Raw genomic sequence first — 14,080 nt, 5'->3', positions numbered from 1 at the left:
CTGGCAGCAAGCGCCATTAAAAAATACGGGCCAAGTAAAAGACGTCATTCCCCAGCCATCTTTAACGCCGATATATTTATATACGTTATACAGTATTTTTGTCTTACTTTTATTAAAAGATCCATATCGAGGCACACACTACTCACACGAAAAAAAAACATGCATAAAATTAAAATTGCAAACAAGATGAAATTTAAAAATGTATTCAAAAGAAAAACAACTAGGTAGGCCTTCAAATGTATGCAGTTGCATAAACAACTGTGGTGTTCAAATCTAAGTTGAATGCTGAAGTTTTTGCAGAAAAACCTCTAATCTAATGGAATTCCTACTGAAATAATCACTGATTATGATCTTGGTGATTGAACTTTTGATTTTTAAATTACACCCTTTTTACTTTATTTGACAGACAATGGTATTCTGACTAAAATGACATAGCATATGTCACCTTTTGACATTTTCGATTAAAAAATAGCATTTTAAATTTTAATTTAGAGTGCCATGACTATAAATGTAACGACAATTTGATTCGAAATACCAACTGTGTAGAACCAAATTATTCGTCCAACCCTCGTTACATTTAAAAAAACTGAGATATTATGATTCAAAAGACGATTTGAGCATCTTTTAACCGGCCAGGACAAGACACGAAAAATATTAGACGATCAAATCTATTTTTCCAAGGCTCAAATAAAAATTACTGTTTTTAACACAACCATGGCACACTCTAGATCGAAATTTAACATACGATTTTATATAGTATTAAGCGAGAATGTCTAAAATTGACATATATGTCATTCTATTCAGAGTGCCATTTTCTATCGAATAAAGTAAAAAAATACGGACGGTGCCATTTAAAAATCAAAAGTTATCATTCCGGTATCATTTCCGGTGAAACAGGAAGTGACCGAAAACAACTGAATACGACAATCAATGCTAATTTTTGTCATATACTAACATACCAAATATCGTTTTGTTTTACCTGAAAAAATAAAATGATATAGGCCACTTTTGAGACGCACCCGGTATATGAATTGAATTGATAATTCAATATTTTTGGTAGAATAATCAATCCAATTATGCCAGTGCCATCAAGTGTCGAAAAACAAATGAAAGAACTGTATATTTCTGTTTCTGATCCCTAAAGTAATTGTCCGACCAAATTATCGCCGGTAGTGCCAATTACGATTCTTGTTTTTATGAAACGTAAATTGTGCATGTGGTTCGTTCAAATGAACGAATCGTAGGAGTCGATTATATATGAGAAATTAAATCGTGTGGTTCGATTCACTAAAAAGAATCGTAATGTCCATCACTACACCGGATATACAGTTCATGTTGGTTGTACTGTAGCACATCCTTGATCATATTAACTACAATAAAGGTACTATTTAATTAAACAAATTGACTTGTTTTATGCCAACTATTTCGTTTTAACATAAACCGTAATTTATTGGCACTGCAATTGAGTTATTGCTATTTCGCAAACACACATAGACAAAAAATTGGAACTCTTATTTATTGACTTAAAAAATCTTACATATTAATTATAGAAATTGAGTACAGATTTTACAAAAATTGAAACATAATTAACAAAAAAAAAGACAGAATTCGCTTTTTAACAAAGAAATTATTCTTTTGGTTCGAAGAAACTACTAGGTTTCTCCTCATCTGGCGAAGTAGGAACTTCATCAGTTATATCTTTAATCCAATAACCCGAATCATCAGGATATACATCATCCTTGTTTTCCTCCGGTAATAAATAATTATCAATCTTATCTTCAGTTATGGTAATTTGTTTTTCTTCATATTCTTGTACAGTATTTTCTTCTGTATCTATAGCTGAAGTCATGTCTTTCGTATCTTCCGCCTCATTTGGTTTAGAATCAAAGGAATCGACTTTTTCGATCAAAGTATTGCTGTCATCGTTATAAATACCTTCGTATTTTGATTCGCATTTTTCAGGTTCCGCACCTAGATAAATATACCGATTTAATTATTACTGCAAATTTCAGTGACAATTTCAATCTAGCTACGTCAGAATGAAGCTATCTGTCTCTAGTACTATGTAATCAAATAAAAACAACATCATAGTAGGCGAACAAATAATACTCAGCTGTCAGGCAGTCGTTCATGATGTATTTGATGTCCTCGTCAAACATCAAACCTATTTAAAATATAAATAATTTCTAAAATAGTTGGCATTTAAGAACTATATTTTTATCTACATCCACATCTACGATGTAGTTGGAATTATGGACATGAATAACACAAATTATTTCTTTGCTATGGTTCGGAGCTATGGACTCTGAGTGCAGACGCGAAGCGCAAAATCCAAGTTATTGAAATGGACTACCTTAGAAAAAGCGCAGGTATATCTAGGGTGGAAAAAAAGACAAACATCGAGGTTAGGCGTATCATGAATGCATCGGAGGAAACAGTACTAGATCGAATCGAAAAATCCAGCTAAAAGTGGTTTGGACATGTTCTGCGTATGCCGGAAAACAGGTGACCAAAACAAGTTTTTCAATGGGCTTCCCAGGGCAGAAGAAGGAGAGGTAGACCTAGAAAATCCTGGAACGGAACGGTTAAGGTTGTCGCCCACTAGACCGCAGCGCGACGCGGCGCGGCGCCATGTGAAAATTTCTTTTGTCTGCTTGCCATGTATTTAAATGGACCAACGCACATTAGAGCGCGCAGCGCAGAAGCGCGCCGCGGGATTTCCGTCAAGAAGTCGGAAGACTTCTCTAACAACTTTTTTCCGTCTCCCGCGTTTTGGCGCGTTGCAGTGTGCGTACTCACAAGGGAAATAATTTTGCATTCGAGTCTTTTCAGTTGGCTTTTTGACTAGGAACTAGTGATACGTATCAATGGTAGAATTGTATTTTTAAAGGTAAATTAGGCAAATCGATTTTCATAAAGGAATATGATATTTTTTAAGTCTTCCCTCACTAGAGACAGATGGACGAAATGCCGTTCTATCAAAGATTTAATATAATTGAGGGGTGTAGAGGCAAAACCGGCAATCTCCACTTTTTAACAAAGTGACAATCTCCAATTTTAAATTCTAATTACCTAAATATATAAAAGATCAGGGTTTTTCACCACATAACTAATATACACATCAGAATAAATAAGAATTATCAAAAGTATTAGTAATTTGTCTCTTCTGAAAAAATATGATGAGTAGAGATACTCGGTGTTTTGCTTCTAAAACCCTCAATTGAGGAGTACGTAAAATGTTTCCTTTATATTTTGTAATACTGAAAAAAATGATCTTGTCTTTTATTAAATCTGGAAAAAGATGGTAAAATTCTCCAAACTTCTTTCTTTTTTTGTTAATCGTATGAGTCAAAACTTTTCCTCACCCCCTCTTCCTCTTCCTCTGTTAGAAGAGCACAAAAAATACGCTTTCATCCGTACTTGAACTCATTACTTTAAAAACTAAACTACAGTAAGTAAAAAACACTTCGACTATACCTAAATAGCGTTGCCGCGTTTCAAAAGCGCGCTATAGTGGGCGCAGTTCCTTCGCAGCCGGAAAAAATTCTCTTCCCAGCGCCGCGCCGCGCAGCGGGCGACAACCTTTAAGGAAGCAACGGAAGCTCGTAACCTAGAAGCTGATGACGCTCTAAATCGAGATGTATGGCGTAGGGTAACGGGAAGGCAGCAATAGGATGTAGTTGGAAATGTGTATTAAATACTTAAACCAAAAAACCCCGTTTATATACAGGGTGTTTCAAAAAACATCTCCATCCAAAAACCATCTCTCGTGGGGAGATTTCGCACGTAAAAATAAGATTTATTTTTCATATCAACATAGGTCCGATTCTGCTTTGTTTCGTCGCTACAGGGTGTGAAAGTCTTAATATTTTTTCGATTTATTATAATTCTTTTTCAAGTACTTTTAGCGTTTCGAATGAAATTTTGAAGGTAAAAGTTACTATAAATGCGACATATTTTAAAGCTAAAACAGTGTCGACATATTCGCCAGTGACGTGTATATGGGTTATCACTGAAATTTTCTAAAAAAACATGTATGCCACTGACTTTTTTTCTCTTGTTAGCGAAATAGTGTAAGCAGTTTGATGCTGATTAAAAGTTGTCTCTCGATATTTTGTCGATTTCGGCTTCCCTGATGAAATAAACGCAATTTTATTAATTTGCCTTGGTCCAAGTCTAACAGCAACCTTTAAAAAAATGTAATATCATTAACTTGCGGAAGTTTTAAATAAGTATTCATTGATTCCTCATCAATAATGAAAAAAATAGGATGTTACAACTTTTTAAAATTATGTTTTTTGTAATTATCTTAAATACAATTATTTTTTTAATAAAATTGCATTTATCTCATCAAGGAGGCCGAATTAGACAAAATATGAAGAGATAATTTTTAATTGGCATTAAACGGCCTACACAATTTTGATATCAAAAACAAAAAAGTCAGTGGCGCATACGTTTTTTTCTTGAAAAATATTCCAGTGATAACCCATACACTTCCCTTATGAATTTATCAACACTTTCTTAGCATTAAAATATGAAGCACTTATAGTAAATTTTAGCCTCAAAATTTCATTCGAAATTCGAATCATTAAAAGTACTCGGGAGAAAATTATAATAAATCGAAACATTATTAAGACTTTAACACCCTGTAGCTACAAAACAAAGCAGAATTGGACCTATGTTGATATGAAAAATAAATCTTAATTTTACGTAAGGAATCTCCCCACGAGGGATGGCATAAGTTTTTTTAAAACACCTTGTATATTTAATAACACAAATGAACATAAAGTTCTTATTACACCTAATCAGCGTCTCCTTTCTTGTTCTATTTCAAGAGGAACAACTTTTTTTTAGATACACAGACAAGACAACAGTATCCTCACCATAATTTCGGTCATACAATATCGGCAAATAGGATTTTTATCAAGTTATCATTTTTAAATAAAAAAGGGCGGGGAAATGTATAATATTTTCACTCAATAAGTTTAATACATTCACGGATAAAAAAGTTAGGTTAGATTGTACCCTATAAGTAGGGGTCATATTCACATCAAAATCACATTTCTCAAAAAGCACCTACTAAAAAGACACCAATTTTCATCCAAATATCGATCTTAGTTCAGAAATTATTTGAAAAAAATCGATATAAAAATGAAACTTCTACACCCCGTATCTCCGAAACAAAGCATTTTAGGGCATTATTAGGACATCAATTTTTACAAACTTTTTGACTTCCTTTTTTGACTATCTGCAAAATATGCTGCCGTAGTTTCCTGAAAACAATTTGGACCACCCTGTATAACGATTTTTAATAAATACAAGTCAAAATTGTGTGTAAATAATAATTTAACATTAAAGATAATGTCAGTCCAAGTTAATATTTAATTCCAGGCAATGAAATGGCATTTCTACGTCTACTATAAAGTCATCGTTTTCATTTGATCACACTTTATATTAGAGAAACGATATTCCTCAATTTTGATAGTATAGTGTACGTAATAACATATTATATTGGTTTTGAATTAACTTAGATCAGGTTAATCCATGCTATCATCTATAATAAGCTCGCTCAATTTTAACGGTCGAACTGGCTAGCTTTCAATTACTCTAAAATGATTGCCACGTGCAGTTCAATTACTGTAGAATAGCTTCAAAATGTCATTACTGAAATGCGGAGTATGTTGTGATAGAGTATTTTAACAGTATCCAGAGTCAAACAGAGTGAAATATACAGTAGATATATTTTGCGGAATTTTGAAAAATTAAATTTGGAATTAAAACCCGTTTTTAAAGAATCTTTGAAAAATTACATCAAAATTGGGTTTAATTCATACTTTACACTTAGTTTTCTTCAAAAAACAGTGATTGGTTCTATCTGTGTGATATATTTTATTTTTTAACGTTTTAGAAATATTGCAAAAAATACCAGGTGACTAAATATTTTTTCGATACTTATTGGGACTAAACAGTAGAACTCACTGCCAGAATTTCTTTAAAAATTTCAAAATACTGACTCTTCCTTCCTTATTCATTTTTGAATCCGTTTGCTTAATCCGCAAGCACATATTCTCTATTCCGGAAAGGCCTTCTCACAACTATCCATTTAGGAATGCGGAGCACGATATGTATCTGCCAACCCCGAGCTCAGAACTAGTTAAGGGCTCAATACTGTACAATGCCAAGAAAATGTACAATCATTTGCCTTCGAATATCAAGTCACTTTCATTCTTTCCCGCATTTCGCAAAGCTCTGAAATCATACTTACTGGAGAGAGCCCTATATGCGGTAAACGACTTTTTGTTGATGTTTAATCATGAACAATTTAGAATTTTAATTTTAATATTTTGATCATCTCACACACTGGTTAAAGATCTAGTATTTAATTTTTTATAACTCTTGATTTTATGTTATTATAACCATTTATATTATAACCATCCATTTACAGTTTTCCTTTTGTAAAATTTTCTAGATACGCCTGTGTTCTGCAATGTCCATATATGTTTTATTTGTAATTTTATGACGTAAATTTTTTTTTGAATTGATTTGTATTGTATGACATTTTTTGTATTATTTGTATATTTGTTTTTGTGCTTTTTTTGTTTTGCTTTGTCGATGAAGCTGTTTTGGCTTTTTGTACAATAAAGCGTTGTTTTTTTTTTTTTTTTTTTTTGATCAAGTAGATCAAGTAAGATTTGATATTGACATTAAATATGACCATTTTTAGATCTTCTCAACCTACATTTAAACATCTCCCAAAATTATAAATTGAAAAAATATTGATTCTTTTTTGCTGCAAATGTTTTATGACATATTCTCTCAAAAATAGGGGGAGACACAACTAGAAATAATGTATTTCTCCGACATTTCAAATGAGCCAATCTGTAATTTTATACTATACAAAAATAACACAGCTTTTATACAGCTTTATGTTTTACTAAACTCACTTTACACCCAAAAGATATTTATTAAACGATATTTAATTAATTTTCAGCTTTTTGAAAATACACACATGTTTTCTATTGCATGTTTTATTTTGTAGCACTTGTAGCAACATTTGCTGTTGCAAGCAACATACTGAAGCAAAAATTGAGCTTTAGATGAAGACAAAAAAAATATTTTTTGAGCCCTAATAAAAACTATTTTTATGAAAACAGAAAAGCTACGTTTATTAATATACATACAGATTCTTATGTAAAATAGTGAGAAAAGACACAACATCTACTTTGACTCACCCTGTATATAAGTACCCAGGGCCGTTCCTGGCGAGCGTGCAGTGCGTGCACGCACGTAGGCGCAACATTCTGGGGGCGCAAAATCTAAGGGCCAATCAGTTTCATAGTTGTCGATTTTCGAAAGAAATCAGTACATGTATATTATTTCGTATATTTTTCATTTTATTGATGCTATGGAAAGCACTGTTCATTAAAATGTTGTATCCCATGTTATTGGGCTTGTTTCTCCCTATAATTTCCTGTCTCACAATGTACTGTTTGTGTCGGGGAAGGGATTATAGTTTCATAGTTGTCGATTTTCGAAAGAAATCAGTACATGTATATTATTTCGTATTTTTTTCATTTTATTGATTTTATGGAAAGCACTGTTCATTAAAATGTTGAATCCTATGTTATAGGGCTTGTTTCTTTCTACAATTTCCTGTGTCACAATGTACTGTTTGTGTCGGGGAAGGGATTATAGTTTCATAGTTGTCGATTTTCGAAAGAAATCAGTACATGTATATTATTTCGTATTTTTTTCATTTTATTGATTTTATGGAAAGCACTGTTCATTAAAATGTTGAATCCTATGTTATAGGGCTTGTTTCTCTCTACAATTTCCTGTCTCACAATGTACTGTTTGTGTCGGGGAAGGGATTATAGTTTCATAGTTGTCGATTTTCGAAAGAAATCAGTACATGTATATTATTTCGTATATTTTGTATTTTATTGATTTTATGGAAATCACTGTTCATTAAAATGTTGTATCCTATGTTATAGGGCTTGTTTCTCCCTATAATTTCCTGTCTCACAATGTACTGTTTGTGTCGGGGAAGGGATTATAGTTTCATAGTTGTCGATTTTCGAAAGAAATCAGTACATGTATATTATTTCGTATTTTTTTCATTTTATTGATTTTATGGAAAGCACTGTTCATTAAAATGTTGCATCCTATGTTATAGGGCTTGTTTCTCTCTACAATTTCCTGTCTCACAATGTACTGTTTGTGTCGGGGAAGGGATCATAGTTTCATAGTTGTCGATTTTCGAAAGAAATCAGTACATGTATATTATTTCGTATTTTTTTCATTTTATTGATTTTATGGAAAGCAATGTTCATTAAAATGTTGCATCCTATGTTATAGGGCTTGTTTCTCTCTACAATTTCCTGTCTCACAATGTACTGTTTGTGTCGAGGAAGGGATTATAGTTTCATAGTTGTCGATTTTCGAAAGAAATCAGTACATGTATATTATTTCGTATATTTTGTATTTTATTGATTTTATGGAAATCACTGTTCATTAAAATGTTGTATCCTATGTTATAGGGCTTGTTTCTCCCTATAATTTCTTGTCTCATAATGTACTGTTTGTGTCGGGGAACGGATCATAGTTTCATAGTTGTCGATTTTCGAAAGAAATCAGTACATGTATATTATTTCGTATATTTTTCATTTTATTGATACTATGGAAAGCACTGTTTATTAAAATGTTGTATCCTATGTTATAGGGCTTGTTTCTCTCTACAATTTCCTGTCTCACAATGTACTGTTTGTGTCGGGGAAGGGATTATAGTTTCATAGTTGTCAATTTTCGAAAGAAATCAGTACATGTATATTATTTCGTATATTTTGTATTTAATTGATTTTATGGAAATCACTGTTCATTAAAATGTTGTATCCTATGTTATGGGGCTTGTTTCTCTCTATAATTTCCTGTCTCACAATGTACTGTTTGTGTCGGGGAAGGGATCATAGTTTCATAGTTGTCGATTTTCGAAAGAAATCAGTACATGTATATTATTTCGTATATTTTTCATTTTATTGATACTATGGAAAGCACTGTTTATTAAAATGTTGTATCCTATGTTATAGGGCTCGTTTCTCTCTACAATTTCCTGTCTCACAATGTACTGTTTGTGTCGGGGAAGGGATAATAGTTTCACAGTTGTCGATTTTCGAAAGAAATCAGTACATGTATAATATTTCGTATTTTTTTCATTTTATTGATTTTATGGAAAGCACTGTTCATTAAAATGTTGTGTCCTATGTTATAGGGCTTGTTTCTCTCTACAATTTCCTGTCTCACAATGTACCGTTTGTGTCCGGGAAGGGTTCATAGTTTCATAGTTGTCGATTTTCGAAAGAAATCAGTACCTACATGTGTATTATTTCCGAATTTTAGTTTATTGTTTTTATGTATTTCATATAAAATGGGTCAGTTTTTTTCTTTAGGGTACTATTTTTGTTACTAAATATTTGTGGTTTTGTTTTATTTATTTAACAAATGTTTTTATACTTTAATTAGAATAGTTTTTTTTACATTTCCAATTACATATTGCTCGTTTGTCGCAGAATATAAATTCTTTAAATTTTTGAGATTAAGATTAGAATATATAATTGATTTAAATATAAAAAGGGGGACAAAAGAATGCTGCACGTAGGCGCCAGATACCCCAGGAACGGGCCTGTAAGTACCATGCAATATACAGGGTGGTCCGAACTGTGTTCCTGAAACTTCGGCAGCATATTCTACAGATAAAAATAAATAAAAAAGTTCATATAAATGTATGTTCTAAAATGCTTAGTTTTGGAGATACAGGATGTAAAAATTTAATTTTTATTTCGTTTTTTTTTTTAAATAATTTCTGAAGTAACGACAATATTAAGAAGGATATTTGATTTTGATGTCAATATGACTCCTATTTGTAGGGGCGCCACCTGCATGTGTTTTAACTATTTTAAAGAGTAATAACTTTCCGTCCGCACCTGTATAAAACTACTGAGTGAAAAAATATACATTTTCGTAATTTTTTACGTAAAAATGTCTCTTGGTAAAAATCAACTTGACATCAAAATCAAATTTCTCATGTCAAAAAACTCCCACACCAATTTTCATCAAAATATCGACGTTACTTCATAAATTATTTGAAAAATAGAAATAAAAATGAAATTTCTACACCCTGTATCTCCGAAACTAAGAATTTTAGGACAAACATTTATACAGACTTTTTTACTTATTTTTATCTGCAGAATAATGCTGCCAAAGTTTCCGAAATATAGTTCGGACCACCCTGTAGAATATTTTTATAGCTAGTACAATTAATGTAAAAAAGTATAATTATTGTCACAATTATAAATATATTTCCATTTAAAAAACATTTTAAAATTTTATGAGAACTTTAATTAAAATGTAAAACCTTACCTGAACTTTAATCGAAAAGGGTTAGATTTTAAATCAACCTGGTATATTTATAAGAATTTTATTAATATGTGCGCTGCTATTAACTACATATTTTATAAAAAAAGACTGAACGAAAATATCAAACATAAAACCTGATATAAAACATATTTCAGAGTTAAACGAAGTGTTAAACTAAAAACTGAATCACCCTGTATAAGATTTTAAAATTACGACCCTCCTTTTTTATATTCTACCCTCTCTATATTCTCTTTAAAAATACTTGTTTACTCATTTTTAAATTTTGATAATAATTTATTCCGGTGCTTGTCAGATATAACACCCTCCGAATTTTGTACTTTTTTTTATATCACTCGAAAGCATACATAGAAATAAGTATTTCAAGCCAAAAAAAAGTGTGGATGATCCATAATTTAATGAAAAAATAAACATCTAATTATTGCTACAACTGGCTACTTTCTATGCGAAAACTCCTCCAAATTTTGTCGGCGTTGCCAGATTCATTCATTTCTTCTTGAAAGGTTCACTAAAAAACACGTGCTGGTCGGAAGAAAACTCGCGTTAACAACAGATTATTTTAAAATCAAGAAAAGGATCTAAGAGAAAAGGCGATCGCCTGAGGAACTGCTCCTACCCATAGCTGATATTTTGCCTACGAGATCACTATTTATAACTACAAAGTTGCACGAAAGAGTTTTGATTGCGTTGGTTTCAACTTGTTTGGGGGTTAATCTGTTGTTTTTTTTTATATTTTAATACGAATCTGAGTGCTTTCAATGTCCTGATTTTAAAATAACTTATAATCTGTTCTTATCGTGACAGCGCTACTGTATAAGGATTTGTTCGTCCGGCGACCGGCACGTAAAATCAAGTGAAAGCTATCAGATTCGTACTAAAATAAAAAACAAAACAAAAGATTAACACACTCACTGAAAGGTTGAAACCAACGCAATCAAAACTCTTTCGGTCTCAACTCTTTTTTTGTATCATGTAACGTACCGAATGATCGAAAAAAAAACGGCGTCAGCCATGGCTATGAAATGAACATCGCTGTCATTTTATATGTAAAATTATATGGGGAATGTCATCGATCGTCATTTCCAAGCCAGCTGGACGCCGTTTTTTTTTCGATCATACGGTATTATGTATCATACAAACAAGAAATAACTTTGGCAACAATGCTTAGGCAGCTTACATCCTTAACAACAAATGGTGACAGACGGCTTCGGCGGCAAGTTTGAATCGAAAGAGTAAATTGATCAGGCAAATATTACAAAAGATATCACCAACTCTATTTTTGACTTATGACTTATTAATGCTTCCCACTGATTAATTCTGACCTTTATATTAATAAAAAATGCATATAATCGTCATACCTATTTTACAATAATTACACGCTTATACAACTTCACCATAACCTAAAAATGCACTTTTAATTTATTTATTTTTCAATAAATTGTGGTTCATCCGCAATTTTTTTTTGCTTAAAATTCTTATTTAAGTGTATGCTTTCGACTGATATATAAATAAATGCCAAATTCGGAGGGTGTTATATCTGACAAGCACTTAAAAACTGAATCACCCTGTATAAGATTTTAAAATGACGACCCTCCTTTTTTATATTCTACCCTCTCTATATTCTCTTTAAAAATACTAGTTTACTCATTTTTAAATTTTGATAATAATTTATTCCTAATAAAACAACACTTGGACAAACTTTGTTCTAGTGTTCTTTAGGTACAATAATTAGCTGCCTTAATTACAATAAGTTGTAATGTATTTATTTTTTGCATCAAAAATGTATTTTTAAACATACCTATTAACCCCGATTTTAATCTATAATCTACTGATTTAAGTTTAAGATATCACATTAAATTGTACCTTTTGATCCAAAGAAGAATCCTTGCTCTTCAGCGCCAATTTTAGGCTGAGGCGGAGGAGGTGGCGTGAAAATAGCGATAATTTGCTCAAAATCTTTCTCGGCCGACAAACGTTTCTTCTCTTCCAAATCGAGCAATCTTTGAGCGCGTCTCATTTCCTTTTCTTCTTGTTTACTATTCTCGTAAGCTTTCAAAGCTTGGTGTTTGAGGAAACCGTACGCTACGCCGGTACATAGAAAAGAATATCTAAAAAACTAGCGTTTTCTACTTGTAAATATAGCTTTGGATAAGTATTTTTATAAAATGTTACCTTAATCACTGGAGAAACACGAAATGGTGGAGGTATATCAGACATTTTTCCCAATTTGAAAGAGTTTTACAAGAGAGTTTCACGCTGTGTGTCAAATAAATGAAAAAAAAGCTAACCACAAATACGTCAATGTCAAAGTTTAATCCTAAATCCTGCCTACTTAACTTAAGAAAGAGGGCGTTCAATGTGTTTACTTTTTTAATTCTATAGTTTACTCTAGATGGAGTTATGTGAGATTACAAATTTTACCAATTATTTTATCTATAATATTTATTATTGTCTTAATACATATATTTGGTATACCCATATATTTATTATGACATGAATATTAAGACTTTTAAAAGGTACCTATATAATTCTGCAGGTGTATACAGGCAATACAGGGTGAGTCAACGAGTAAAGAATAAAATTCATAATCTAATTTGTTTTGGAAATTTAAAAAAATCCAAATACGAATATGTAGTTGTAGATATTGCAGTTGTGAGATATTTGCGTATACAGGGTGCTTCAAAAAGTATGATGGATTGTGCTAAACCAACCCCCTATGGTAGGGGGTTGGTATGGGAGGGGGTTAGAAATTTAAAAAAATCGTAACTCCAAAATTACCGAAGCTAGCGAAACGCGGTTTTCAATTTAAGATTAGGAATATTATTTGCAACAAAATTTGTAATAACATCAAAATCAGTCAAAGTCGCAGTTTTTGAGATAAAAAAAATTGGAAAAATTCCTTTATTTATTGAAACTAAAATGTAAAACTAAAAATGTTGAAACTAAAAGTATGGGCGGCTATACGTGCCTCCCGGCGTCAATTTTTTTACACTAATGTCGTAGTTTTTAAATGAAATACGGTATTTTTTACTTATTAGATTTTGCATATAATGGCTATACCAAAAATATCATAATATAAGCAGAGCGATTTTTCACATATGACCATTTTAAAACAATGTTTATAAATTTACCGCTTATAAAAAGCCCTGTCAAAATACTAAAATCGAAAATTTTTGATATTTTTCCTATAGGGTTCCGTAAGGTAGTGTCTTCTTCAAAATTCAGTTTACTAAAATTTGCAATTTTGTTTATATGCAATATGCTGGACAAACAAATGGAATACAGTGTATTTTGTATCATAAACGAAAATATTGATTTTGAGTATACCGGGTGTTTCTCAAAAGTGACTCTGCCTCGAGCCCTGCCTATATATTTTTTTATTTTTTCTGATTAAAAAACTAGATCAGGCATGTTAGTATATAGTCTAAATTAGGATTGATTGACGTATTCAATTGTTTTCGGACACTTCCTGTTTCACCGGAAATTATTACAACTTGATTTTTAAATGGCACCCTCGGTATTTTCCTACTTTATTCGATAGAAAATGACACTCTGAATAAAATGACATATCAAATGTCAACTTATTTTGACATTTTTGTTTAAAGAAAAATCGTATTTTAAATTTCAATCTAGAGTGCCATGGCTGTGT

The 14,080-nt window shown here is 31.7% G+C and overlaps 2 protein-coding genes across 3 annotated transcripts in view; both read right to left on the bottom strand.

Annotated features, from left to right (window-relative positions):
- LOC115876155 overlaps positions 1 to 14,080 on the bottom strand; it is a 183,817-nt gene that overhangs the window by 60,449 nt on the left and 109,288 nt on the right. The gene's annotated exons all lie outside the window — the stretch shown is intronic.
- Positions 1,461 to 12,713, bottom strand: LOC115876157. The gene is made up of 3 exons (XM_030891842.1): positions 12,604 to 12,713; positions 12,295 to 12,547; positions 1,461 to 1,971 (listed from the first exon to the last, which is right to left on the bottom strand). The coding sequence occupies exons 1-3, from the start codon at positions 12,646 to 12,648 to the stop codon at positions 1,628 to 1,630; spliced, it is 642 nt and encodes a 213-aa protein (XP_030747702.1). The 5' UTR covers positions 12,649 to 12,713; the 3' UTR covers positions 1,461 to 1,627.

Source organism: Sitophilus oryzae, unplaced genomic scaffold, assembly GCF_002938485.1.
Source record: "Sitophilus oryzae breed Bouriz unplaced genomic scaffold, Soryzae_2.0 scaffold_1414_pilon_pilon, whole genome shotgun sequence".
Lineage (NCBI taxonomy): Eukaryota > Metazoa > Arthropoda > Insecta > Coleoptera > Curculionidae > Sitophilus > Sitophilus oryzae.
The sequence above is the reverse complement of the archived record's forward strand: the minus strand, read 5'-3'. Positions and strand labels throughout refer to the sequence as shown.

Excerpts from the sequence above, each read along its gene's own strand:
- LOC115876157 (XM_030891842.1), bottom strand. The coding sequence starts at position 12,648 with ATGTCTGATATACCTCCACCATTTCGTGTTTCTCCAGTGATTAAG. Across the intron at positions 12,548-12,603 it reads GTGTTTCTCCAGTGATTAAG|TTTTTTAGATATTCTTTTCT; the intron begins GTAACATTTTAT and ends AGAAAACGCTAG. Across the intron at positions 1,972-12,294 it reads ATTCTTCTTTGGATCAAAAG|GTGCGGAACCTGAAAAATGC; the intron begins GTACAATTTAAT and ends ATATTTATCTAG.